General features: G+C 32.9%; 1 protein-coding gene across 1 annotated transcript; it reads left to right on the plus strand.

Moving 5' to 3' along the window:
* Positions 1-21,637: 21,637 nt before the first annotated feature.
* LOC117784550 (kelch-like protein 3) lies at positions 21,638-23,531 on the plus strand. Its single transcript, XM_034622306.1, has 4 exons — positions 21,638-21,719; positions 21,769-22,438; positions 22,854-23,181; positions 23,360-23,531. Exons 2-4 carry the CDS (start codon positions 21,809-21,811, stop codon positions 23,431-23,433), a joined length of 1,032 nt encoding a protein of 343 aa, XP_034478197.1. The 5' UTR covers positions 21,638-21,719; positions 21,769-21,808; the 3' UTR covers positions 23,434-23,531.
* Positions 23,532-25,490: the final 1,959 nt, after the last annotated feature.

Below are 25,490 nucleotides of genomic sequence, written 5' to 3' on the forward strand. Positions count from 1 at the left end.
GCTCAAGTTTGAGCGTGTGTGAGGGAGTGTGTGTGTGTGTGTATGTGTGTGTGAAGTTTAGAGACAAAATCAATAATCAATTGTCTACTTTCAGGCTGAAGTGTCTGTATTGTTTACTTTGAACTTTGTTGGCCTTTGTTGTTGTTGAGCGTGAGTTGCAGACCGTTTGAAATACCGTTAGACGACAGACAGTACCGTTAGACAGGCACACGCACACACTAGTTGCTATATCTATACATATATAAGAGCAGTATATATATAATTTGTATATGTTAAATCTCTGCCGTCGGCTTTTTTTTTTGGTATCTATCTCTGTCTCTGTCTTGCGTTATGCTACACTCTTCACACTATATTTCACGCTGTCACGGAAGTCGCTTGCGGCTGTTTCAGAGTCTGGGAATCTGGAATCTGGAATATTTATTTTTCCGACCGCTTGCTGTGTTTATAGCTTCCCGTTAGAATCGGCTGCCAAATTTATGGACAAATTCAAAGCACTGCACTTGTTTTACGTTTCCTTACGTTATGTTTTTAATTATCTTTTTCTACTTTCTTTTTTCACTGTTTTTCTATTATATTTTGCAAATGTTTCACAGTGTTAATAAAAATGCAAACAAGATGTTGTGTATAATTTGTATATTTTATAGTTATAACAATTATTCTTTTGTAATACGAGTATATATGTATATATTTTATTTTTGTTTTTATTTTTGGTTTAAGGAACTTGTTAGCACTTTTTTGCTTAGCGGTCTCAGCTGCGGCACTTTTGTTTTAGTTTCAGATTTTATATTTGTTATGATTTGTTTCACAAATTTTGCAACACTTTTTTTGCTGTTTTGAAAATATTCCGAAAATTTTTAAGAATTTTTTATTTGTAGCGGGGAAAAATATAAGTAAGTTTGCACTTTAAAAACTGGTATTTGATTTTATTAATATATATATTTTTATTGTTAAGATTTTTCACGAATTTCACTTGATTGCTTGTTGTTGTTTTTCTTTTATTTATTATTTTTTTAATATTGTGTGGAGTCTTTTAATTTTTTTGGTGTGAAAAGTATTTTTCTATAGTGTGTTCTTTTCAGTGTTCCGCACGTATGAACCGACGAGCAAGGACTCGTCGTATCGTCTCAGCAGGTTCTGCCTGTTTGTCTGCCTTTTGCTTGGCCGTTTGACGATGTCGCTGCCGTCACAAGCTGCGACGTCGACGTCGACGTTGACGCTGACGCTAACTGCTGACTCTCCTCAAGGCGTTTCGTATTTCAACTTTATGTATGGCCTGCCTCTATATTTATGTGTGTGTGTGTTTGTGTGAGTTTCGTTTCTAGTCGTTGTCGTTGTCGTCGTGCGAGTTTCGTTGTGCATTCGTTTCGGGCAAATGCTGCCCCGTTGTTGTTGTTGTTGTTGTTGTTGTTGTCGCCCGTGCCTCGAATTTCAGATGCTCTGGCCGCTGGCTGCTGCGTCTGCTCCTGGCTGTCGCTTTTTTCGCTGCTGCTTCCTGTGTGTTGTTTACTCAATCGACGGACAACGAGCACGACACGACGTTTACGTTTGTTCGCTCAATACTAAGCAGACCGTACGCTCAACCACTTGTTTTCAAGCCAAAGCTGAAGCTGTAACCGATTGCCGATTGCCGTTTACCGATTGTCAAAGCCGAAGCCGACTCCGAATTTACAGCCGAAGTTGCGTCGCTGCGTCATGTGTAGAGTTTTATTTTGTTGTCAAAGAGCGAGAGACCGTTATCCAAAGTGGGGGGCGAGTGAGTGAGAGCGCAGCTAAGCAAAAAGAAGAGAGAGCGCGTAATTTTACACTCTCCCTCGCACTCTCTCTCAGTATATTATGCCGGCATCTCCCACATGTGTTGTCCTTTTATTCTCTTCGAGGGGCAAGCGAAATTCGTTCGAATTTTCGCACATCGCTTGTTATAGGATTTTCCTATTACTTCTTCCTCTTCTTTTTATACTCCTATTGTCCGATTTCCGAGTAGATTGCGGTTAAGTTTCGCTAATTGATTTCATTTAATTGAAGACAGCGGGTAAACCCGATATAAAATTCTCTCAGTAAACAATTTGATGAGAAAGTCAAGGGAAAGTCCCTTTTAGAAAATATATTGAGTAATGTTAATGCCTGAGCTAAGGAATTTCACAACACTTGAGTTGGCAATTTCACAAAGTTTCTTGATATTGTTTTTAAAGAATATTTAGAATTAATGCAAATTCATTTTCATTAATTATTTTCATATTAATACGCCAATTTTAATAACTAAATTGAAGAATCGAATATTCAGGTTTTATTTATAAATTTAGCCATAAGAAACTACTAAATTTATAAATTACCAAAGTAAATTACAATCACAAAATGAAAATTAATATCTAATATATATATATATATATAAGATGCTTAACTACTAATGTAATCGAAGTCTAATAATACAATCTTTTTTACAAGAAAATGTACATTTTAATTTATTTTTTTTTTTTAATTCTTCAAGTCTATAGAATCTAAGGCATATATAGTTTTTAGAATGCAGTATATTTTTTAATAATACAATTAATGTACAAATTGAAAATAAACTTAGCAGTTAATCTTATAGCTTAGCTCTTTACCTGCTAATGAACTCAGCTAAATAGGCAGGGGATAGTATTGTGCATCCCTCAGTCTAATTATACGAGTAAATTCCCCTAGTTGGTTCCCCTAGAACCATTGAGTTCGAACGACGATGACGCCCACACATTTGCGATAGTTGTAAAAACTAAAACAACAAAATTATTTCTCTGAACATGAATTGCAGGCACTATTTGAATTTGAGTACCGAATGGAGCCGAAGCTTACCATGAATGAAGGAGAACTACGATTATTCTCGTAGTCAAACTTATACTATGCAAAAGATCATCGTCATCGTCTGCTGCTGATTCTGAAACTAAACCGATTCTGATTCTGACTCTGTGTATGTGTATGTATGATTGTATTTGTGGCTCATCTAAAAATCTTCAAATAGCGGTTGGGGTAATGGGGAATAGTTCTCGGCTCTCAGTTCTCAATTCGCTGTTGTCGTCACGATGTCTGCGGCTTTTACGTTTCATGAGTCGCTCGAACAAATTATATTATAGTTTTATGCCAGATGAAGTTCAGCTAAGAATGGGCCTGGGAACTTAGTTGTCCTTGGCTTTTTCTTACCGTCATCTTTAAAGTAGGTAGAAAACTAACAACAAGAAGAAACTTCAAACATCTCATACAAATTGACACATTTTTTATAGCCTTTACTAAGATAACATCTACAAGAATCAAACCAATCGATTTAAGATTGCAATCTTAAAAAAAAGTACTAACCCATTTTTTTTTTAATTGGTTTGATTCGAAATAAAATACAATTTTGATCATTATTTGCTATATTTATTGTTTCTTTATATATTATAAAAGAAATAAATTAAAAAATTGCTTTTCTCGTCAGTCTGCGACTTTTCTACAAAATTCATTTCTCAAAAATGTAAGTCTTGAGATTTGACTTATTTGTATAAAATTAGTATAAAATCACACTTTAAACAAATTTCTGATAAGTTTAAATAGAATTCAAACTCATTATTTGGTCTCTTAATTAATTCTGTATATAAATGTAGTAAATAAAAAAAATTTTACTTGTTAATTCTCCAATATCCATTCCATACTATCCAAGTATTTGAACAACCAAATAAAAAGCCGGCTTCAAGACACAATTTGTTGCACAAAACTCTACACATCGCCGAAAGTCTACAAACATAGCATGCTGAGACAGCAAACAGCTGAGGAGCCAAGCGCTTGTCTCCCAATTCCATTCCCAGTTCCTTAGCTGATAAACTGTCCTACCACAAGCCAAAAATGCAAGGCAGGCCGTCAAGGCATTCGACAAAGGGGGAGTGACGAAAGGGGGAGGCAACAACAGATGATACGGCGAGGCGTCGGCGCAATAAACGACAACCGACGACGACAACGACGACTACGTCAACAACAAAAAATCGAAGTTACGAGTTTCATTGAGCAAACAGCGCTCCACATAGTTGGGGAAAAGCACGTCAAGTGTACGGCATGGAGACATTACCGTCTGACTGGCGACGACGGCGACCACGGCGACCACGGCAACGGCGACTCTTGTGCTCTTTCAATGAGCAAGCACTCGCGAGAGGACAGACAGCACACGAGGAGGTAGAGGAAGAGGCAGTAGGTGCGCCGCAGTCGCACGATGATGACGCCTACGCATATTTGTGACGTAAGCACGAGCACGATGAGCAGTCACGATGTTCTGTAGGAGAATTTCTCTGTATATATATTTATATATACATATATATATATATATATATGTGAGTGTTCTGCTCTGCATGCTTCCATTGTCTTTGGCTTTGACACCTTGACTGTCCACTCATTTCAACTTTTGGGCTCGTCGCATGTACGGCACAAAAGTTGTTGGTTTCCAATGAATTTCGATGTCATTTCAGATAACGCTTTCACTATTATTTCACACCGTTATGCTAAATATAATACACTATTCAATAAATAAATTTAATATATTTAAATTGAAAGTTTTTTAATTTACTTTCCCAGCAAAATATTAAACATATTTCTAAGCATTTATTAACATGTTTAACTAAAATCGTTTTTTCTCACAACACATTTTTTTTTTTATTGTGTATTTATTAAATATTGGGCATATCGTAGCGTTTTTAATAGCACTAGTAGTTGTATATAAATAGGAGCTGGTTTTGTAATATATTTTAAAGCGATAAATGTTTATAAGTTCATTTACAGCGGCTTAAAAAATAAACGACGGGTTTAAAAATAGTTGAATCGCTGAATTACTGTTCGCAGTAGCGCATTAAAAGAGGGTTTAAAAAGGTGGTTTAAGGCAACTCGCTTTGATTTAAATCAGCTTAAGATACTGTATAAACATGGTATATGTAGATTAAATTCTAATATATTTTTTTTTAAATGTATGTAGAGTAACATAAATTAGTACCGTAGCATACTTTTTTCAGAATTGTAATTTAATTGTTTTAACTTTATCTGTCAAGCAATACATCTAAAGTATCTTTTTTGTTTCAATATATGTATATATTTTGACAGTATCAGGCGTATTCAACAAATCTCTATCAACCCAAATGCAACGTTCAAAATAGTTTAAGTATTTTTGAAACAAAACACTGTCAAAATTTATTTTTATAAAATTTATTGAATTTATGTAAATTTATTATACATTTTAACGAATCTTACAAAAACAGTTCTTTAAAAATTTAATAATAATTTTGTTAATCTTTGATTTAATTTCTGACAGTCGATGTTTGCATACTGAAATAGTTGTGTCTGCGAAAAGTATGCTACAGTTATTTCATTACTTTACTGGACAATTTCTCACGGACAGATATCAAGTTGTTTGTCTATTATAAAACGTGTCTTAACTATTTATGTTCAAGTTGGCACTTGATGTCAGCTTTACGGACTTCCGTCACGAGTGTCATTCGCTATTGCAAATTCTTTTTAGCCCTCGCAGTGTCCAGAGTCGAGTTGGGGAATATACCCCCGTCAATACACGATTCCCACTCTGATGTTGCAGCTGTCGTTGACATTGAATTCTGTAGGATGGCACCTAAAAATAGACAACCAGCAGAGTTATGGTTTTTTTCTTGTTTTTTTTTTCTTTTATTTTGTTTCTGTTTTTTTTTTTTGCCTTTTGCTTTTGCTATTTGAGTTCAGCTACAGCCAAACAGGAAATTGCATAAAATGTATAAGATGTTGCCAAGAAGAAGCCAAGGAGTCGTTGATTAAAAATTGAATAGCAACAAATAAATAAATAAATATGTACAACATGCTGTTGGAGCAACCAAGTGGTCCACTCTTAAATCCGAATCTGAATCAGTTTGCCAACGGCAACGCCGCACAAATAAAATCAAACTTCAAGGGTCACTTCCGCTTCAAATAGCAAATCGGGTTTCTATCTACGCCTCGTTCCGTACCATGCCTGATTATATGTTGATGTCCAACAAAAAATCACAACAAAAAAAAAAGAAAATTCCAGAAATGAAACAGTTGCGATGCGAATAATTTTCTTAAATTAGTTTCCGGCAAAAATGTCCTCGCTCTACGCTTTTTCAGCAAACCCATCGCTTGTTTTGTCGCGCTCAACTGGAAATATTGACATTTCTGATTTTGCCCAGAGTCCTTCAGGCAAAGTCTTATCCACAAGCCACACCTACTCGACACCTACCTACCACGCCCTGTTTGGCATTGAAGTGTGCTCGTTTTTACCGAAATTCATTTCATTTGCGATGCTGGCAACGCCGTTTAGCACTCAAGCGAGCCTCCTCCTGAAGTGGCCATTGAAAGCGGCTTGAAAAATCCTCGATAAGGCGCTGAAGGATAAATATCAATGCAATAGTGCGGTAATAATCTGGTTGATCGGATTGCCTATTGAAACTTGTTATGCCCTCTCCGAGAAGGTATTCAATTTTATAAATGAATATTTTAGACAATAAATCATGCATTTTAAACTATCTTACATTTTTATGTATAATTTTTTATTTTCAATTAAGTAAGAAAAAGAATTTATTAGACTTTAAGTCTGGCATTTATCGTTTAAGTGACTTGCGTTAAAATCATAAAATTATTTTTATTTTTATTTAATGTTTCTGTAATTAAATTAGAACAGGTCAAAGATATTTACTTCAGATAAATCATGCCGAAAGTGAAAACTGGAACAGGCCTGATTATTCCTGAATATTTTATGCACTCAACACTCAAATAAAATGTATAGATGATTATTATCTTTCTTAAATATTTTCAAGCTATGTTCGAAATAGACTAAAATAAGTCAACCAATCGTGTTGATGCATGAATGAATTAATATCAATATATATTGGCAAATACACCCACGTCCATTGAATGTAGAACTCATTGTCATTCAGGTGGCTATTGAACTTCATAGTGGACAATTTCTACCTCATTTGTGGGTGCTTTGACTTGCCGCTCACTTGAGTTAATTGGAAATTATTGCGTTGTTTTCGAATTTGAGGCAGATTCATTGTTGTCATAGTTTGATGCCTGCCTCAAAATTAATTAAACTTTATTAAGATGTGAGATTTCATTTTAAATGATTGATCGCCAGCGGATATTTTGCTGTTGGTCAATTAAGCAATCCAACTTCATCAACAATTACGTTACAGATTTTTGCAAATCAAGGCGGAAAATCCGACTCTAAATTAATTACCACCCATCGATAAGAAAACTGGGAAAAATTATAACATACTTAACTGCACAGTCGTTGCGACCACAACAAATGGCATTTTGATTACTCACACGCGCCGTGAGCTCAATTTGTTTATTGATTTTCCTCCATTGTCTTTCATTTTCTAACATGCCTATTTGTTGATAGACCCATAATGGTAAAAATAGGCGGTCTACCACAATATCCCTCCTGGGAAACAGTGAACCATTCACTCACCTTTAGATATAAATGCATTCGTACATTGGGACTACATACTCATTTTATTGTATTTTTTTAGCACTTATTGTATTTTAAGAAGATAAGAAACTAATAAAAATATAATTTAAAAAATAATATAACAGAAATTATATACATATAACTAATAAAAATGAGATTAGGTTATGAGAGATGAAAAAATGAAAATCTAATGTTCCAACTCGTTTATAAATTTGATCTATTAAATATAAGCGTTATAGATAAATTTGTTGTATTTATTACACTGTCTACAAAATAAGAACTATTGAAAATTAAATTTAAATAAATATAAAAAAACTAATTTTTAGTATATTATAATATTTTAAATCTAACCACGTTGGTCGTCAAAAATATATATATCATATTCCCCTCCCGTGTAAAACTTTTGTTTTTATTAAAAGCGAACATTGTAAGCAATATTATTAATTATTATTATAGCGATGTATAAAAACAGTGCAACTAATAATAATAAAATTTGAATACCCATTAATATTATTATGAATAAAATTGATAGCTGAGCTACTGTACATAACCATTATCTTTGCACTGATATTGATTATTGGCTACGTTGACCTATATGTATTAAAAATGAATACTTGTCGTCATTAACAGCCCGACGTACTAGACTTGCAGTTAATTTGTTATAAACAATGACGATGCCGTCATTGTAGGGCTATTTAAGCCAAAAAGGCTGAGGGTTGGTAAGGAATGTGGAGAAGTATAAATTCATTGCTGACGAGTTCAAAGCACCGACAACCACTGAAAACGAAGACAACGAAGACTGCAGGAAAATAGAGCGACAGTTCATGGTCATGTGACATATGCCATATATAGTAGAAGTATTCGTGGCCCAAAATGCACTCACCAGCTGATTTATAGTCAGACCCTCAGCCTGAAGCACTTGGCACTCAAAAACTTTGCCTTCGCGTTCCATTTGGGGACAGAATTGGGATGAGGATGAGGATGAGAATGAGGACGAGTAGTCGCTCTAAACGCGTAACAGCTGACATTGAAAAAAGCACTAAAATATCTAAGGAGAAACGGTTATTTTTAGAAAACTTTACCAAAGAAATCCCTACATGCGTAATATGTATAAAAGTAGCAATTAACTGAAGCTGAGAGGGAATATATAATATTTAAGGAATAGTTAAAAAATTTAAAAGAAATGCTACATCCTATTGCAGTTATAGTATTATGCTTTAGATTACTCGCAACTTATCAGACTCACTAACCATCGTATAATAAACTAGGAAGTTATTTCAAATGTAATTTACACTCATATAAAATAATGACATTTTCAGATAAATTGATATAGTGATATATTTATTTGTATGAACTTAAGGATAAAAATTACAATTTGCTTAAATTACAATAAAGAACTCTGTGACTTAATTATTTTTAATAGTTTGTACTTGTGCAGTAATTGAGCATGATCTTTAGTTGAATTGCGTAAAAATTAAGGATTGTTTTTTTATAAATAATTTTATTGGCATTAAGAAAACAATTTAAAAAAAAAAAAAAGGAGGTATAAAATTCAAACAAAATAAAAATAAAAATTGAGTGCAGCGGTTCTTCTCTTATGCTTTGAACTTTCTCCAAAATTTTGGAAGCTTTGCAGCCTTGCTAAAAACTAAAATATGTAGTTCCTGCGGCCATCAAAATGTAGTTGCTAAAATGGAAAGTGGATGGAGTGGAGTCTAATGGGGTCGAGTTGCAGGATATTCAAGTTCAAGGCATTGTGGCGTGCTCCACGAAAACAAGTATATAAGTACTGGTTGTTGCTGTTCTTGCTGTAGTTGTTGTTATTGCTGAGCTAACCCTCGGGGCAGTGTTCAGTTGGTGCTTAATCGAATCACAGCTGCAAGGACAATGCTGAGACTGAGAAATGCTGCGCTTTATGCAAATCCTGTGGTCATTGTGGCGCAGTGTTTGTTTAAGTAATGCAAAGTGAGGCTGACACTCCACGTTGCGCATACAAATGAGAATAGAGAGATGCTGACTCTCTCTCTCTCTCTCTCTTTCTCTCTCTCTCTCTCTCTGTCTATTTATATGTCTCTTTCCAATTATCTGCCTCCCTTTCTTGACTGCAGTTGTTTGCCTTTGCTATTGTCTGGCACTTAAGGACGATGAGCAATGAACATGTAACTGTAACATTTCATTATTGTCATTTACAGTGACACTCAGCTAATTTGACTCACTTCCCATGCATATTAACGTATTAAATTAATTTAAATATGAATTTAACTTAAATGCATATTTTTTTTAATATTTTGGCTTAAGCCACAAATTCTTAAACTTATTTTAAATTATGGGTTCGGTTCGAAAACAAAATAATTACAGAATTTTTATGTTTTTTCATATTTTGTTATTATTTGAGATTTTGATTAAAATTTATAAATGTATACATTAATTTACTCTATTTACAAAATTATAATTATTTTTTCAATTAACTTGATTAAAAAAATCAGGTGAAACTAAAAGGATAAAAATATTTTATTTTTCTCATTAAATTGATCCAAAGTTCGAGCCCAACCCGTGGGTTCTGGGGGCAAATAAGATTGTTTACGAAGATTTAGTGAGACAAGTAAGCTGAAAGCCACTGTAAATTATTTTTACTATCTTATATTATTATTTTTATTACTGTTGTTTTTTTTTTGTCTGCTCTTTGGCTTTTATTTTGATGACGTTGATTAGTTTTATATTCATTTCTAGCTGCCAGTTTTGTTTATTTGTTTGTCAACTTGATTTGCTGTTGATGACGTTCATCATACTCTCAAACTTTTCTTTTCTTTCTTTTTCTCGAATTTTTTTTTAGAGGCTCAAAAACTTTTTTATTTGGTTGTCATGCTGTCGACAGCAACATTGCTGTTTGTCAACTTTACTTTTGTTGTGTTATAATTTTTTGCCAAGTACTAAAAGAGAAAAAAACTAAATAGGCTCAACATATAAAAACTTTTTTTGGTTTTTTTCTATGATTTCTCTGGGAGGAGCGTTTAACAACTTTTGCAATAGGCTTGACTAGTCATTTAATAGTCATTTACTCATTTAGGCCTGTGATGTCACTCCACTTTGCATTAGAAACTATCAACTTACCGGACTTGGCCTGCCCAACAACAATTTAGCATATTTTGGCCACGTTTATTCTCTCAGCTACATAAATTACGCCCACAACGATGACCCTTTGGCATTCAAATCAATGGTCAAAAACTGAGGCAATTACTGCAACAACTACAATACATAAATGAAAATGATAAGCAACAACAACAGCAATCGAGCAAACAACTTACAACATAATTCAATTTGAGCAAAGAAGAGTAGACAATGCTTTTTGCAACTAATCACATAGATCATTATGAGTAAATGTTTCAGTGCGACGTAGGCGTAGGCGTGGCCCTAACTGTCTGTCCCGCAATTTGTGTTCCTTGCTGACTGTCCTTCTCTGTGTCTCCGTCTTTGTTTGAGTTGCCAAAGAGCATCGATAGACGAAACCGCACAATGATAGCTCGATAAATTAAAAGATAGAGAGACAACAAAAACATTTGGTCTCGTTAACCTGCGCCTAATATTATTCTAATTTATGTGTTTTTTTTGGTATATCATTTTTTTCTATTTATGCATATAATTTTGTTTTATTAAATACGTCACAGAAAACAGTTATATAATTATCACAAGCTGAACTAAAATTGGTAATGGTAGACTATTAAACTATATAATTTTTAAATTAAAACAAAGATCAAAGATCAAGTTTCATCGTTTGAGATACCGCATTAAATTAAGCTAAATTTATAATAAGTTATATATAACATTTAAGAATAGGTATTATTTCTAAATAATTATTTAAAATAATAAATATATATATTTATTAATTATAATTATTATTGATATCAACCGTTACTGTTATAAGTCTTCGAACAAAAGCTACGGCAAAGAAATCATTTTCGAATTCCAATTACATTGCCTATAAAATAATAATTGACTTTAAATTTTATTTAAAAGACTATAAAACTATATAATTCTTACATCAAAACAAAAATCAAAGATCAAGTTTCATCGTTTGAGACACCGCATTAAATTAAGCTAAATAAATAATAAATTATATATAACATTTAAGATTAGGTATTATTCCTAAATAATTATTAAAAAAAATATATATATATATTTACTAATTATAACTATTATTGATATCAACCGTTACTGTTATAAGTTTTCGAATAAAAGCTACGGCAAAGTAATCATTTTCGAATTCCAATTACATTGCCTATAAAATAATAATTGACTTTAAATTTTATTTAAAAGTTGCATAACACTATTTGAATTTAAAGTTAATTAAATAACACATACTAGCGTTATTAAAAAAAAGTATATAAATAAAAACATTTTAAATAAAATTAAAATATGTACATTATATGCAATTTTTAAAAATAAATAAAAAGTTAGAGCTAAAACTATATTATCAATTAATATAATTTTATATTTTTTATTCAAATTAATAATTAGAATTAAAAATTAGCAATAATATATGGACGTTTTGCGGATTTTGATACTTATGACTAAAATTAAATATTTATTCACATTATTCAGTTTAAATTCTGTTTAAATTTGTTTCCTCAACAAATATGTTTTATCGTTATTGTTAAATAAATTTTTTTAAACAATATGTTTGGTTTTGACTTAACATAAAACAGTTTAATACCGTATACCCGTAAGCATACGATTTATACGGAATATCGAAGATTTCAAGTTGTTTTCACATTTGCTTTTGGCTTTTTTCATTCGATGAACATTTTTTGGGGCACACATTTATTAAATATTTATGTTCGAGTGTGTGTGTGTGTGGTTTGCCTGACTGTTGACTGTTGTCCTGGCGGTATATTTATCCCATTTATTTACTTAACTTCTCAGACGCTCCCTCTCTCTCTCTCTCTCTCTCTCTCTCTCTCTCTCTCTCTCTCTCTCTCTTTTTCGTCTAGTGAAGTCTTCAATTCCCTTCCATATTGTTTGCAATTTAATCCGTTGCTCAATTTCGTGAGCAAATATTTGCACAGTTTTGATACGTAACACTTATTGCTAAAAATGGAGAACAATCACTTATTTATAGGCATTTTGCATTTATCAACCATGTTGTTTATTTTTCCAACCCCCCTTTTACGCCACCTACCCCTCTCGTTGTACTTGAGGGGCTAATTGACAGCTTGAAACTCAACTGACAGCCGATTTAATTAAAGCAAATTGCGCTCGAGTGCGTTCAACATTAGTCTAATTCCGTTCATTTTAATTGGCCATGTTTATCACACACACACACACACACACACACACACACTTATTATACAAATTGCAACAGCCCAAAATTTGGACAAAATTTCAGAGCTGTTTGTCGTTGTACACAGCGGGAAACTGGACACAAAGCTGTTAAATACGAGTCGCTTAACGTCAACTAATTGACAATGTGTGTGTATGTGTGTGTGTGTATGTGTATATGTATATGTGTGTGGCTTTCTCTGAGCAACTAACAAGGAGCTAAGCAAGCTTAACGCTTAAATTATCTGTAAATTAACTAATTCATCTCAAAAGCCACACAACTGGCATAGGGAAAATTAGCAGAAATTGTCTCTTTCTATCTCTCACTATCTCACTCTAGCTTCCTTCATTACCATTTCTGTCTCACACACATTGTGATCTCTCTCTCTCTCTCTGTCTATTGTTCCTGTCAGTTTCAGCTTACAGCTTACAGCATAATTATTAATTACAAGCATAAGGCCAAGCAAACAACACACATCCACCAACACAATAACAACACACACACAATAACATACATGCAGTGCCTACAATACAATCGCAACTAAAGTGTTCACACTATAATCTAACATCAATTTAGATATTGAGTATACGTAACTTCCACAAAATTTGATACAAAATCTAATGGACAAAACTGAACGGAATTCAAAGCAGAATTGAGGTATATGGGGATAGATAAAAGGGGTAAAAAAGAGATGTGTGTGTGTGTTTATAGTGTGTTGGTCAACCGCTAAGTGTGTGCTGAAATGTTTTTCAACTTTTATGGCTGTTTGTCATAATTTTGCAAACACGTTTCGGCCATAAAATTTGCCAACATAACGTAGACCAGACCCAATTTGGTTGCCTCAATAACTTTTTCTTTCATATAAAAATACTTATAAGCATATGTATTTACAGTTAGTTATTTGATTCTGTGATATTAATATGCTTAAGTTTAAATGATTTTATCCATAAATTTCACTAAATAATTGTGTAAAAAAAACTTTTTTATATTTTTTGTTATTAGTTGGAAGTTGATTTGTTATTACTATTTAAGCAATGATTATCTTACTATCGAATATTCCCTTCTCCTACTTATTATATTATATTGTTATTTTCTTTGCTCAACTCAACTCCCCATTGTGTGTGAGATCAAGCTTGATGCTTTGCCTAATCAATGGGAATAAATATTGTTTAACCCGAGTTCTTTTTCTAGGATTTCAGTGTTCAATCACATATTAGGTACTCAACATCTAGCAGATGTAATCACAGCTGCAACAAGATGTTTCATAAGTCCAAATACAGATGCAAATCAATCGAATCTGTCATATCTGTATCTGAATTTGTATCTGGTATCTTAGCGCATCTGCTGTCACCGATTTCATCTGTCATCGATATGTGTGTAATTTCATAGCCCAAAGTCGGCATAATCACAGCTGCATAAGTCCAGTAACATTTAAAAAAAAAAAAATGTCACCACCTGTAATCGATGTATAACATTTGTCAGTCAGATTGGCAGTCTGGGGAAAGTATCTCGTCATGTCATGGGAGAGATTTGCTGTATCTCAAAGTCACTTGTGTTGTCTTATCGCATCTGCTGTCAACTGCAGATTGCAATTGGTTACAATATTACGAATACTCGTTGGCAATTTAAGTATTATTTACGGCCAAATTTGTGGACACAAATAGCGCGCATAAATATAATGAGCAGAAATGTGCTTTAAATGAAATTTATTTTATTTATCAACTACATCATAAATAAGCCAACACCCGCCATGTGGCGTCGGCGGCGTCTGGCTTTTTTTCTCAAAAAAATTATAAAATACCCAAAAAAAATATATATATTTATATATATGAAAATAGTCTATATAAAATAATGCTTTTGGCAAACTCGACAAATTTCCATTTGTAATACAAAACGTTTCGGGGGCGTTTGCCAGTCAATGGCTGTAGGAAAAGAAGAAAAAATGAAAGAAAAAAATGTCAATAAGTGCATATGAATAGAAAGTCACTCTCTGAGCATACACACACAAGCACACACACATTCACATCCAGACAGTCGGTGCACGCGGCGTACATATGTGTAATATTTCTTTAGGCCACGAAGCTACGACCTTTTGTGGATCGAGTTTTGAGTGCAATAACTGCAAATTCAATTGATTGAAAAGCAATTTGTTCGCTCCCAAGCCAGCTGCAGTGGTATAACCCCACCCCTTTATCCATCCCCCTCCTCCCTTTCTCCGTCACACAGCCACAAGACATATGTGGGTATGTGGGCGGCAGTTGCCACGCCCACGCCACAATGCGCCGGGCGCACTAAACCATAAATTATGATGACAATAAAAGCGCATATCTAACTATTGTGAATTGCTTCGCACACACACACACACACACAAACTGGCCTTTTGTAATGGCTTGCACAGTGGAAAGAACCGCTAAAATATCTGCATTTAATTAATAAATCCGAAAGTAGCAGATAAATCAAAGAAAAGGTATTACATGTTTTTAAGTTTAATTTTTAATTAAAATAAAAATATGATATGATTCGAATTTATATAATAAATGCTTAAATAAAATATTATATTTTTGTGTGGACTCTATCGAATCTAAAAACTTTTAAACTTATCGCAGAAAATTCTTATTATTTTAAAATAACAATATGCCAAAGTCCGTATAGAAATTAATTTTAGACTGCATACTTTAAGACAACAGAAACTACACACATCAAAGAACATCTTAACCTTTGAATATACGACACATTAAATGTTCTTCTCTTTACCTTATTTCAGGAAAAAAAACACGTAATAAACATGCAATAAAATTTTTGAATTTACAACTTTAGCTTTAAGAAAACCAATGTAAATGAATTAAACATATGATAATTTAAGAAAGATCCTTTAAAAGCTAAAACATTTGGTGCCTTAAAGTTATTATTTTGGATATTAAGATTAAAGGCCTGACTCCAGCAGGCCCGGAAATAAAAATTCCTGTCAAACTTCAAATAAAAAAAACTGCAGGAATTTTATTCTTTTTTTTTATATGAAGTCATTTAAATAATACTGCAGGAATTTTTTTCGTTTTTTTATATGAAGTTTAACAGGAATTTTTATTTCCGGGCCTGCTGGAGACAACCGTTAAACAAAAATTATAGATAATAAGCTCAGAGTATTAGTTATCGAATGGATTAGCAAATAAAAGCCGTATTCGACATTTGAATTTAAAGCCTCAATTTTTCCCACTGCGAGTTGTGGGGCACGCCTGTCCTGTTATTCATTCCCCCACGTACCACCCGCTGCTGTCATGTTGACATTTTATGCAACATTCTGTGGCACGGGGTCGCACATTTTATGGTTTTTATTGACAGCTGGATGTGCGGCTAGGTGCATAAGCCACCAATCTACAAAATCCAATGGAAACTCAGTCTACAATTGTATTCGTTATGTTGGCTTTCAGATTAATTTCAGCCAAAACACTTTAAGACATATTTTCTGACCTTTTACTGACAGCCAACATGGCTGCTTATAACAAGTTTCCCTGCCTTTAGGCGAACCACATACCACCTATTTTCTACCTTAACTGTTTTATAAGAGAATACTAGGAAAATTATTTAAATAGAATACTGAGAAGAAATTGTCTCTGGTTGAGGATTAAATGCTCCGTTTGAATTACATTATTTATGCTTAAAGTGCATATGCATTATTTTGAATAAGCTTAAATGAAAGTTAAAAATTTATTTGCATACAATTCAGATATTATTATTGAAAAACTCAACAACAAAAATTGACTGCGTGTCCTAAACTTTGTGCTGTCTAGAAAGGATATATATCCTTTTGGTTCAATTATTAACGAAAATTAATATAAAATTTTAGCTTTAACTGGTAATTTTCATCCATAAATTAAAATTTAGAAACAAAAAAATAAAAAATAAATCGCTTGAAAGTTAATAATCCAATTAGAAAAAAACTTACTATAATTAAATTAGTTCGCAAATTATTATGATAAAATGTTTTAATATTTTTGACAGCTTTAAATTAATTTTATTTATATTGAATATTTACTAAATTTATTTATAAACTATTACTATTTGTCAATTGCATTTGACATCAAATAAATGAAATGAATTTTAAAAGCAACAAGTAGAATTCTATACAAAACTAGTTTTAATTTTAAAATGTTCTCTTGGAGGTTTTGAGGAGTTTTATTCAAGAGAATAATTTAAAAAACAAGTTACATTAATATTTAATTAACCATTAGTTTGGATATCAACAAAAGATATATGTACTATATATATTTAAAAAATATATTTTACGAAGCGAAAATGATAAAATCAGTTAATGAACTCTAAAAGCAAAATTTTTAAAAAGAAAACTTAAATCAATTCATGTGAATAAAAATAAATATTATGCTTACGTATTAATAAGAGGATATGACGCACGATGATGAAATCGGTTGGAATCACTAACAAGTCGGGCCAATAAGCATGTAAACAACAGTTGAGAAAACATGCCAATACAAATTAGGGCTAAAATGTCAAATACGCGAATCAAATGATGCGGCATCTATTTTAACTAAACGACTTTTCCACGCACTGCAATTAATGTTGGCCAATCTCAGCTATTTTCAGGCTCATATTGAAGGCCAGACACGTGCATAAAAGAAAAAAACAACAAAATAGAAAAGCTGGCAACGCCTTTTAATACTGCTCCAACTTATTATTATTCTAGTTGAAGAAAGAAGATGGTGAAAAGGACTAAAAATAGTTTTGCCAGTTCAGTAATATTTTGCCAACATAAATTTCACACTCGCATAAATTCCATTAAGAAAAATCAGCGACGTGCGACGGGCATACAGAATAGCAGAAGAAGCAGCGAGAGTGAGAGGAAAGAGGAGTAAGTGAGTGGGAGTGGGTGACAGGAAGTCGCCCACGCGCTCATGGAATTTCCAGTTTTTGAAAGTGGAGACGCTGCGTCAACTGTTTCTGTTGCTGTCTCTCCCGACGCTGTCATAAAATGTAACTTAATGGCAAACACACACATATATATACATATATGTAGTACGCACTTGATCGAGATAAACTACATATATAGCGTCCGTAGTATTTTACAACAAATATGTATTTGGGATATGAAAACAAAGACAGACAAAGCGAAAAACGCAAAAAACGCCCACGCGTGCAATCAGCTTATACTTCAGCTGCCAACTGGAAAACTAACAAAACTACAAACAATATGAACTGACATATACTAGATAGAAATGCACACACACACACACACACACACAGATACACATACAAATATACATAGATATTGAGCCATTTGTCTGTGCGTGGCGTTCTCAATGAATGATTTTTGAAGCAGCCACAAGCCAGCGAAATGAGAGTGCCATGACCACACACATACACACACACACACAGACTGACACTATATCTATGTGTGTGTGCTGGCCATTGTCACGTAGGCGTTTGCCGCCAAAAATGCTGTCGGCAATGCTCTGTTGCCCATTCTGAACATTGGCTTGGCTCATTGTTCCATTGAGAGACGATTGCGGAAAGTTTGCATTTTTATTACTGCCGCACATTTGCATTGCCCCTAGGGTTCTAGTGGGAGGGGCTGGAAGGGGTTAGGATTGAGGAGGATGGAATGGTATGACAACACAGCACTTGGGCACGTCATCTACAACAGCGCATGATGTCAGCTTATTATTGCTGCTCATTCGATTAGCCAATGCCGTTTTCAATAGTTCAATTCTGGACATTTTCGCGGGGGCTCAATTGGCCCAATAAATCAGCAAGAAATAATGTTACTTTATAGATAATTCCATACATACATATTAAAATAATTACTAAAAAAAATATGTAAAAATAAGTTGTATTAGTAATATTTATTTAACATGAAATTAAGTTCAGCAAAAACAGATACTAATTCAAAAAAAAAACATATATTTTGAATCGTAAAAAGGTTAGATCCAAAAGCTGACCAGCTTCAAACTGTCAAAACTTTATCAAAACTGAACAAATTTTTCAATTTTTCCACTAGTTTGCCTCTAAATTTATTCTGCATTTAAATTTATGCGAAGGGTGTTTCGAAAACTTTAAATTTCTAACTCCGAATCAGTCGGTTGAACCGAAATGGAGTTAGCTGTCAGTCGTTAATTGCTTTCACCTACGGTCAAAACCAAAAATGAAGCAAGGTGTGTTGCACATTTTTTTTTACATTTTTCGTGCGCTAGCTTTTTTGCTGACTGTACTCAAAAATTTGTTGTGCTCTTGTTGGACAAAAGCCAAATGCCAGCGTTGCAAGTATGTGTGTGAGTGAGTGTGCTAGTGTGTGGGCCAAATGGCAAAGACGCTGGTTGACAATGGCGACACACACACACGCACAGAGACGTTGCCTGACTTCCGTTTGTGCGCGCGGAAGTCGTCGCCATCTTGCATTGGTCATCCTGCGCCCACTCGCCACAGCATTCGAGGCGAGGCAGAAATTATGGCAGCATTTGCCACAAATCGTGCGTGTAAAGTGATGTCATTGCTACCGACCGCATGCGTCAGCGTTTTCCGCATTTTCCGTGTGTGATGCAATAGTCGAGCATCTCACAGCTGCAATTTTGTATCTGTATCTGTATCTACACAAATGAATGAAATTGTATCTCTTGCTATAGTATATCTGTATATGTTTGAATATGCATATTTGCAGCTGCATCCATTCAGGAATATTTTTTTGGTTTGAGGTTCAATTCCCTTTAATATACATACAAAAATATTATTATTTTTTTATAATTTTATTTTTATAGTAACTCAAACTGTTTCAAAATTAAATCGATTTAATATTATCCCCATTTAAATGTATCGAACCCTAACAGCAAAAATAATTTATGTGCTAATAGAAAAATTTACAGGGTGGTGTTTTTTAATAATTTTTAAAAACATTTTTGTGCGAAATTTCATGGAATATTGGATTACAGTCTATTATAGATTTTATGAATACCTATTACAATAATAATAAATGAAATATTTAATTACATGTATAAATATTGTATGTAAAAGCAAAACATTTTATTTTTGTAGTTAGGTTGCGATTTACAGTTGGTCAAGTAATTTTATTGATAAATTTTATTGCTATTTTTATATAATATTAAATATAGAATATATTTCTTATTTTATTGTTGTAGTTTCTTGTGGCTCTTAGAAATGTTAGTCACGTAATTTTTCTGACAGATACAAAAATTCACATTTACTCTTTTGAAAAAAGTTGAACTTTTCTATATTTTTGGTTTTATTCTTCTATTTTGTTAAAGTTTCTTATGACTCTTAACTATGTATTTTTAAATCTAAAAAATTACAGTTTTCTACTTTTTTTGACAAAACAGTTGTTTAACATACTGTATTCTTATATGCACCTGCAGATGTATCTTCGTGAATATGCATGTTTGTAGCTGTATCCTTAGCTCTAACTTTATTAAGATTATAACCGATATCATCTGGTTGCCAACACACAACATGTTAATATTTGACAATTTAGCGGCAGCTTAGAAATCATTTTGCCAAACGTTGCCCTCTGCATATTTCATATAAAACCATAAAAGCCTGCGGGTTGAGGAGCAGCTGAGAAAGTGGAGGCAGGTGAGGCAAGGCGGTGTCGAGGGCAACAACCGCCACTTGCTGTTTTCATTTCATAAAATTGAGCACTTTATGCGACTTGTCATGAATTTTTGAAGAACTCAAAACGGCGTCGTCTTATTTCTTTCTTTATTTCTTCTTTTTTTTTGCCTTTCATACACTTCTTGAGGGAATTTTAATTTAAACACTTTCCATTGAAACTGCATTAAATTCAAGTTATACATATTTCTGAAAGCTACAAACAAATAAATAAATAAATAATTTGTTTGTTAACATGTATTTATTGGATTTGAATTACATATCTCAAACATAATTTATATTTTTTTAAAAAAACTCTAGCCCATTTTCTTATTTACTTTGGACATAAATATTCATTTGCAACAAGCGTATTCAGTCTTCGGCTATTCAAAAATAAACCTTTCTATCTTATTTTTTGCTTTATTGTGTGATTTTTTTAAGGCTCTGCTACGTCAACAACATGTTTTTGCTGTTTCTCTCAGGCTTGTTATTGTTACTGCTAAATTTACCATGAGTCTAGTTATTTATATTGAATTTTAAAACATTTAAGATAATTAAATCAACTAATTACATTTCTAGAGTTAATTACTTAAAGTTTTTGTCAAAAAAATTACTCGCATATTTTTGATACTTATTTTATATTTTCTCACACTGTAAAGTATGGTATAAATTCTTTTTATGTTATCTTATTATATACAAATAACCATTAAGAAAACGGCTACAATTTCATGACTTTTCACTTGTTTACTGACTTCTCAAGTTATAGTTAAAATTAAGCCGAAAAGAGTCTGCGACCTTTCCAAAATCCAATTAAAATGTAAGAAATTTTAATGGAAGTCAAAGGCCACGATTTCCCATGATAATTTCGACAACGGTCGTGTATTCTATTTCTTTGGAATTAAGAAAGCAATTCGAATAAATTATTGAGAAAACTATGACACACTTTGCATAGCACTTCAACACGCTTTAAAAAATCTAAAATATTTATATGAAAGCTTCAGTTAAATAACAGACTAAGATTAAACCAATAAAGCCAATTTTTAAATTAATCAACGTTATAAATCAGTCTAGGGCACTTTTGATCTTGATAAAACTTTAAATTTAAATTTTTATCTATAAATGATAATTATAAATTTATTTTTTGATAATAAATACAACTTGGTGCGTCCTGTCAAATTCAACGACATTCCAAAAAAATAAATAAAGTATAATTAGTTTTTCTTTAATTTAACATAAAAAGCTGAAGTTTAAAATGCATAGCCATTGTCCATATTTGGCATATTTTCCTAAAAATGATGTGCCAAAATTTGTGGAAAGTGCAAATGATTTTATATCGTAAGTTAACTGTTAATAATGTTGGATTAATCTAAGCTTTATTCATCAGTGATCTGGAGCCCACTATAAGCAATTGGCCACAGTATTTTATGATTGTTACTAGAGTTCAATTTTGTAATAAATTACAGTCAAAAGAGCCAAAAAGTCAAACCATTATCAAAAAATGTCGAACAGTTTCAGTGGAAAATAATCCGTCAGTATTGGATGCGATAGTGCAGGGTATTTCGGTTGGTGAGAGCCCGGATACGATTGTCCTTGTGGAGAATCATCAATTTGCCTGCAGTGGACTTGTATTGAGCACTTACTCCAATTACTTTATGAATCGAAGGGGACACACTGAGATCGATTTGCGCAATTCACCATTGACTGTGAAAATCTTTGATTATATCTACAAGTGGCTGTTAAATTCCATTAAACACATTCCGTCCAAGAATCTGGTGCATATTATACGGGCAGCCTACTTTCTGGAGATTCCTGTTCTGCTCCAACTGTGTTTCACTTTGCTCGACGGCGACAGATTCAAAGAGATCGAAGCCTTTAGTTTAATACATCAGATGCGATCTTATGTGGATCTCTATCACATCAATGAAGCAATGTCATCGCGAATTTCCAATTGCACTTTAATTGTTCTGTGCAGTGTTCAGTTTTTAAGTTTAACGGCTGTTCAGATATGTCAACTGTTGAAATCTAGTTTTCTGGCTGTCAACAGTGAAACTGAGGTGAGTAATTCTTAATAAGTTGAGTAGTATATTATAAGAATGTCTAGAATATCCGTTTTAAGAGTTAGAGACTTGAAATTTGGTATACAAGCACGTATTATCTTTACGGACAGCATCTTAACTTTTTCAAATTTGTCCCGCCGACTTCCGCCCTTGCAAATTGTAAAAAGCTCCACCACATTCACAATTTTAAGGATATTATTCTTATTTTTTATTTATTTCTAATAATTCTACTTAATTTCATACAAATCAAATACATAGAACAAAAGTTATGACTTTTTCAAGACTTTAACGCCCAAAAGTATGCAATAATATTTATGCCGTAGAAACTTAAAATTCATGGATACAATTTATATACAAATAAATTATGTTTTTCTATTCTATTTTATGAATGTTAATAATTTTATTACTACAGATTCTCTTCGGCGCCCTTAATTGGTTGGATCTACACTGGCCAGCTCGTATATCCCATGTGATGAAAGTCCTTAACTGTATTCGTTATGCTTACCTGTCGCCCAAAATACTTTGTCAGCTGAATGGATCAGACTATGTAAAGATCGGTCCTTTTGAACGCGTATTAAGAGAGTTTCAAAAGTTTCCGGAGGCAAAGCAACTGATAGAGGACGGCATTTTCTACAGCACCCTGGTAATCACCATGAACAGTGATCCAAGTCACTTGAAGGAAGTTCCTAATGCCAATAATGATCTCATGATGCCACGTCGATGGATGCAAGATATTCGTTGTAGGTATCATCGTTCAGTATCCAAACTATGTCCCAACATGCGTTTCATTTCCTACGAAAATTTTGTTGAGTATTCTGAAATAGTGCTGTCAAGTAATTCTCGTTACGAAAACTACATTACATATCCAAAAGATACAGGAGACAATGCAGTAAAACAAAAAATACACCTTACTTTCAGTTCGCAGAAAGCAAAGTGTAAAGAAGTTATCCCAACGTATAGTCGCTCTTCAAATATGGAATGCATTCATTTGAAAAAACTTTTACCGAACAACTCCCCCAGCACAATTTTACCGACATTAATATCAGAAGCTTCTAGTATATCCTATACAAATTTTAAGCCCACGGAGATTTGGAAAACATGGAAGAAAATGACATTTCGTGTTGAAGATGAATCGAACTAGTTATTGTAATTTACAGTATAAAATATTATTTATTTAAATCAATCATTTCAATAAAGATTTCTTCAGACATTCACTGAAATTTAAAATAACAGCCTAGGAAGAATTGAATAGTGAGGGAAAAAAATTGAATTCCAACTTTAATGCGGAGTCAAAATAAAGGCCAAATAATAAAAGACAAGGAAAACGGTTGAGATTTGCAACGTTATGACAGTTTAAAGCTTTTTTTTTTTAGATACAGTTTAAGGAAAAGACACCTTCTTGAAAAGCCTTCCCCACTCATGAAATATATTTCAGAAATTTTGGTTTGTGGCATCTTACGGATATAGCTAAGAGTCAAGTATCTTCTTGCTTCCGTTTGAATCTTGTATCTATGTTTGGGCGTATGGCCTGACACTTGAGTGCGGCTGCTTTGAAGCTTAAACGCTGCTTGACTTGATACAAAACAACATAACGCCAACACAGAACATCATAGCTCATGTTTTACATATTCTACGTATCCGTTTTTAAAAAAAGTAAGGAAGGTAAACGCGTTGAATTTTCCATTAGGCTAAACAGCATTTTCAGCACACGTGGGTGCTTTTTTTTTTTATATTTTTCAGTTTCTGTGTTGGCACATCGTAAATATTGGCAAGTGGTGGTGTATGCGCAATATTTTAGGTAAATAACATGCGTTGAGTTTGGTGCCTAAGTGCGACATAGAATCATAAAAAACAAATGTATTCAGCATTTTGTAGATTGGCCAAAAAGGTAACCTGCTATCTCACATGGCGAATGCGTAATATCACACACTTGCCAAACTCAATTAGTTAGTTAGCGAGTTAAAAAGAGGTAGGTTGACATGCCTCAATCAATACAGTCCAGCATTAACTTTGGCAAGTTTTTCGTAAAAAGTTACCAAAATCATTCTTATTGTTGGGCATTTAATTGACTTGTCGACGTTAGCCAAAAGTTGATACAAGCAAACTAAGGCCAAAAGTTAAATAAAGACAGTGAAAAGCTTAAAGCTTAATCAAAGATAATAAACGTTGAAATACTTGCAAACATTTTGCCCAAGGGAAAAAGATGAAAACATACCAAAGCTGAGGTTCAACTCTAGTTATATTTAAAAAAGAATCTCTTTTGAAAGCAATGAACATATAAATGAAAGCAAAATTAATGGCCAGAAGATTTCTAGAATGCACATAACCTTTTTTTATATATCTTCATTTAAGGCCGATTTTATGTGCGCATCTTTCTTGCGTATCCAGGCGTTATCCTCCACGTCAAGCTAAAAACCATTTCATATATATTTCACTGCATACTTTTCGGGGCGCTGAACGCCTCTGTGCACTAATTAAATTTGCGTACGCCTAGCTGTATGATATGCTTGACATGCGAGGGTTGATCGATAAGCTAAGAATTTACAATTTATTTATATTTTCTTAGTACAACAAGAAATATCAAAAAAATAATGCACTAGTCACAAAACAAACTTTAAATATAGTTTAGAATATTTAACAATTAATACAATGATTCAATTTAACTGATTTATTTTAATATTTTGTAAATTTAATCTAGCATTTTTCTATTTCCTTTAATATTTTGCTAATTAAGTTGTTGGAAAATACCATTTGATAATCTAAAAATATATTTGCTCGACAAAACGAAATAAATTCTAAAAACTATTTAAAATTTAAATTTAAATGTTATATTTTATTATTAGCTAAGACTGATCTTAAATTAAATTGTATTTATTACTATATCGTGATGTTTATCGCCTTTAACAGAATTGCAATAAAATTTTTGGACAAAGAATTTTGTATATTTCTTCATCGATTGCCTTACATCGAATAATTGTCGACTTTAAAATGCCAATAAAGCTGATTACTTATCAGACCACCTACGCAAATGTCAGGGCTTGACATAAAA

Source organism: Drosophila innubila, assembly GCF_004354385.1.
Source record: "Drosophila innubila isolate TH190305 chromosome 2R unlocalized genomic scaffold, UK_Dinn_1.0 1_C_2R, whole genome shotgun sequence".
Classification (NCBI taxonomy): domain Eukaryota; kingdom Metazoa; phylum Arthropoda; class Insecta; order Diptera; family Drosophilidae; genus Drosophila; species Drosophila innubila.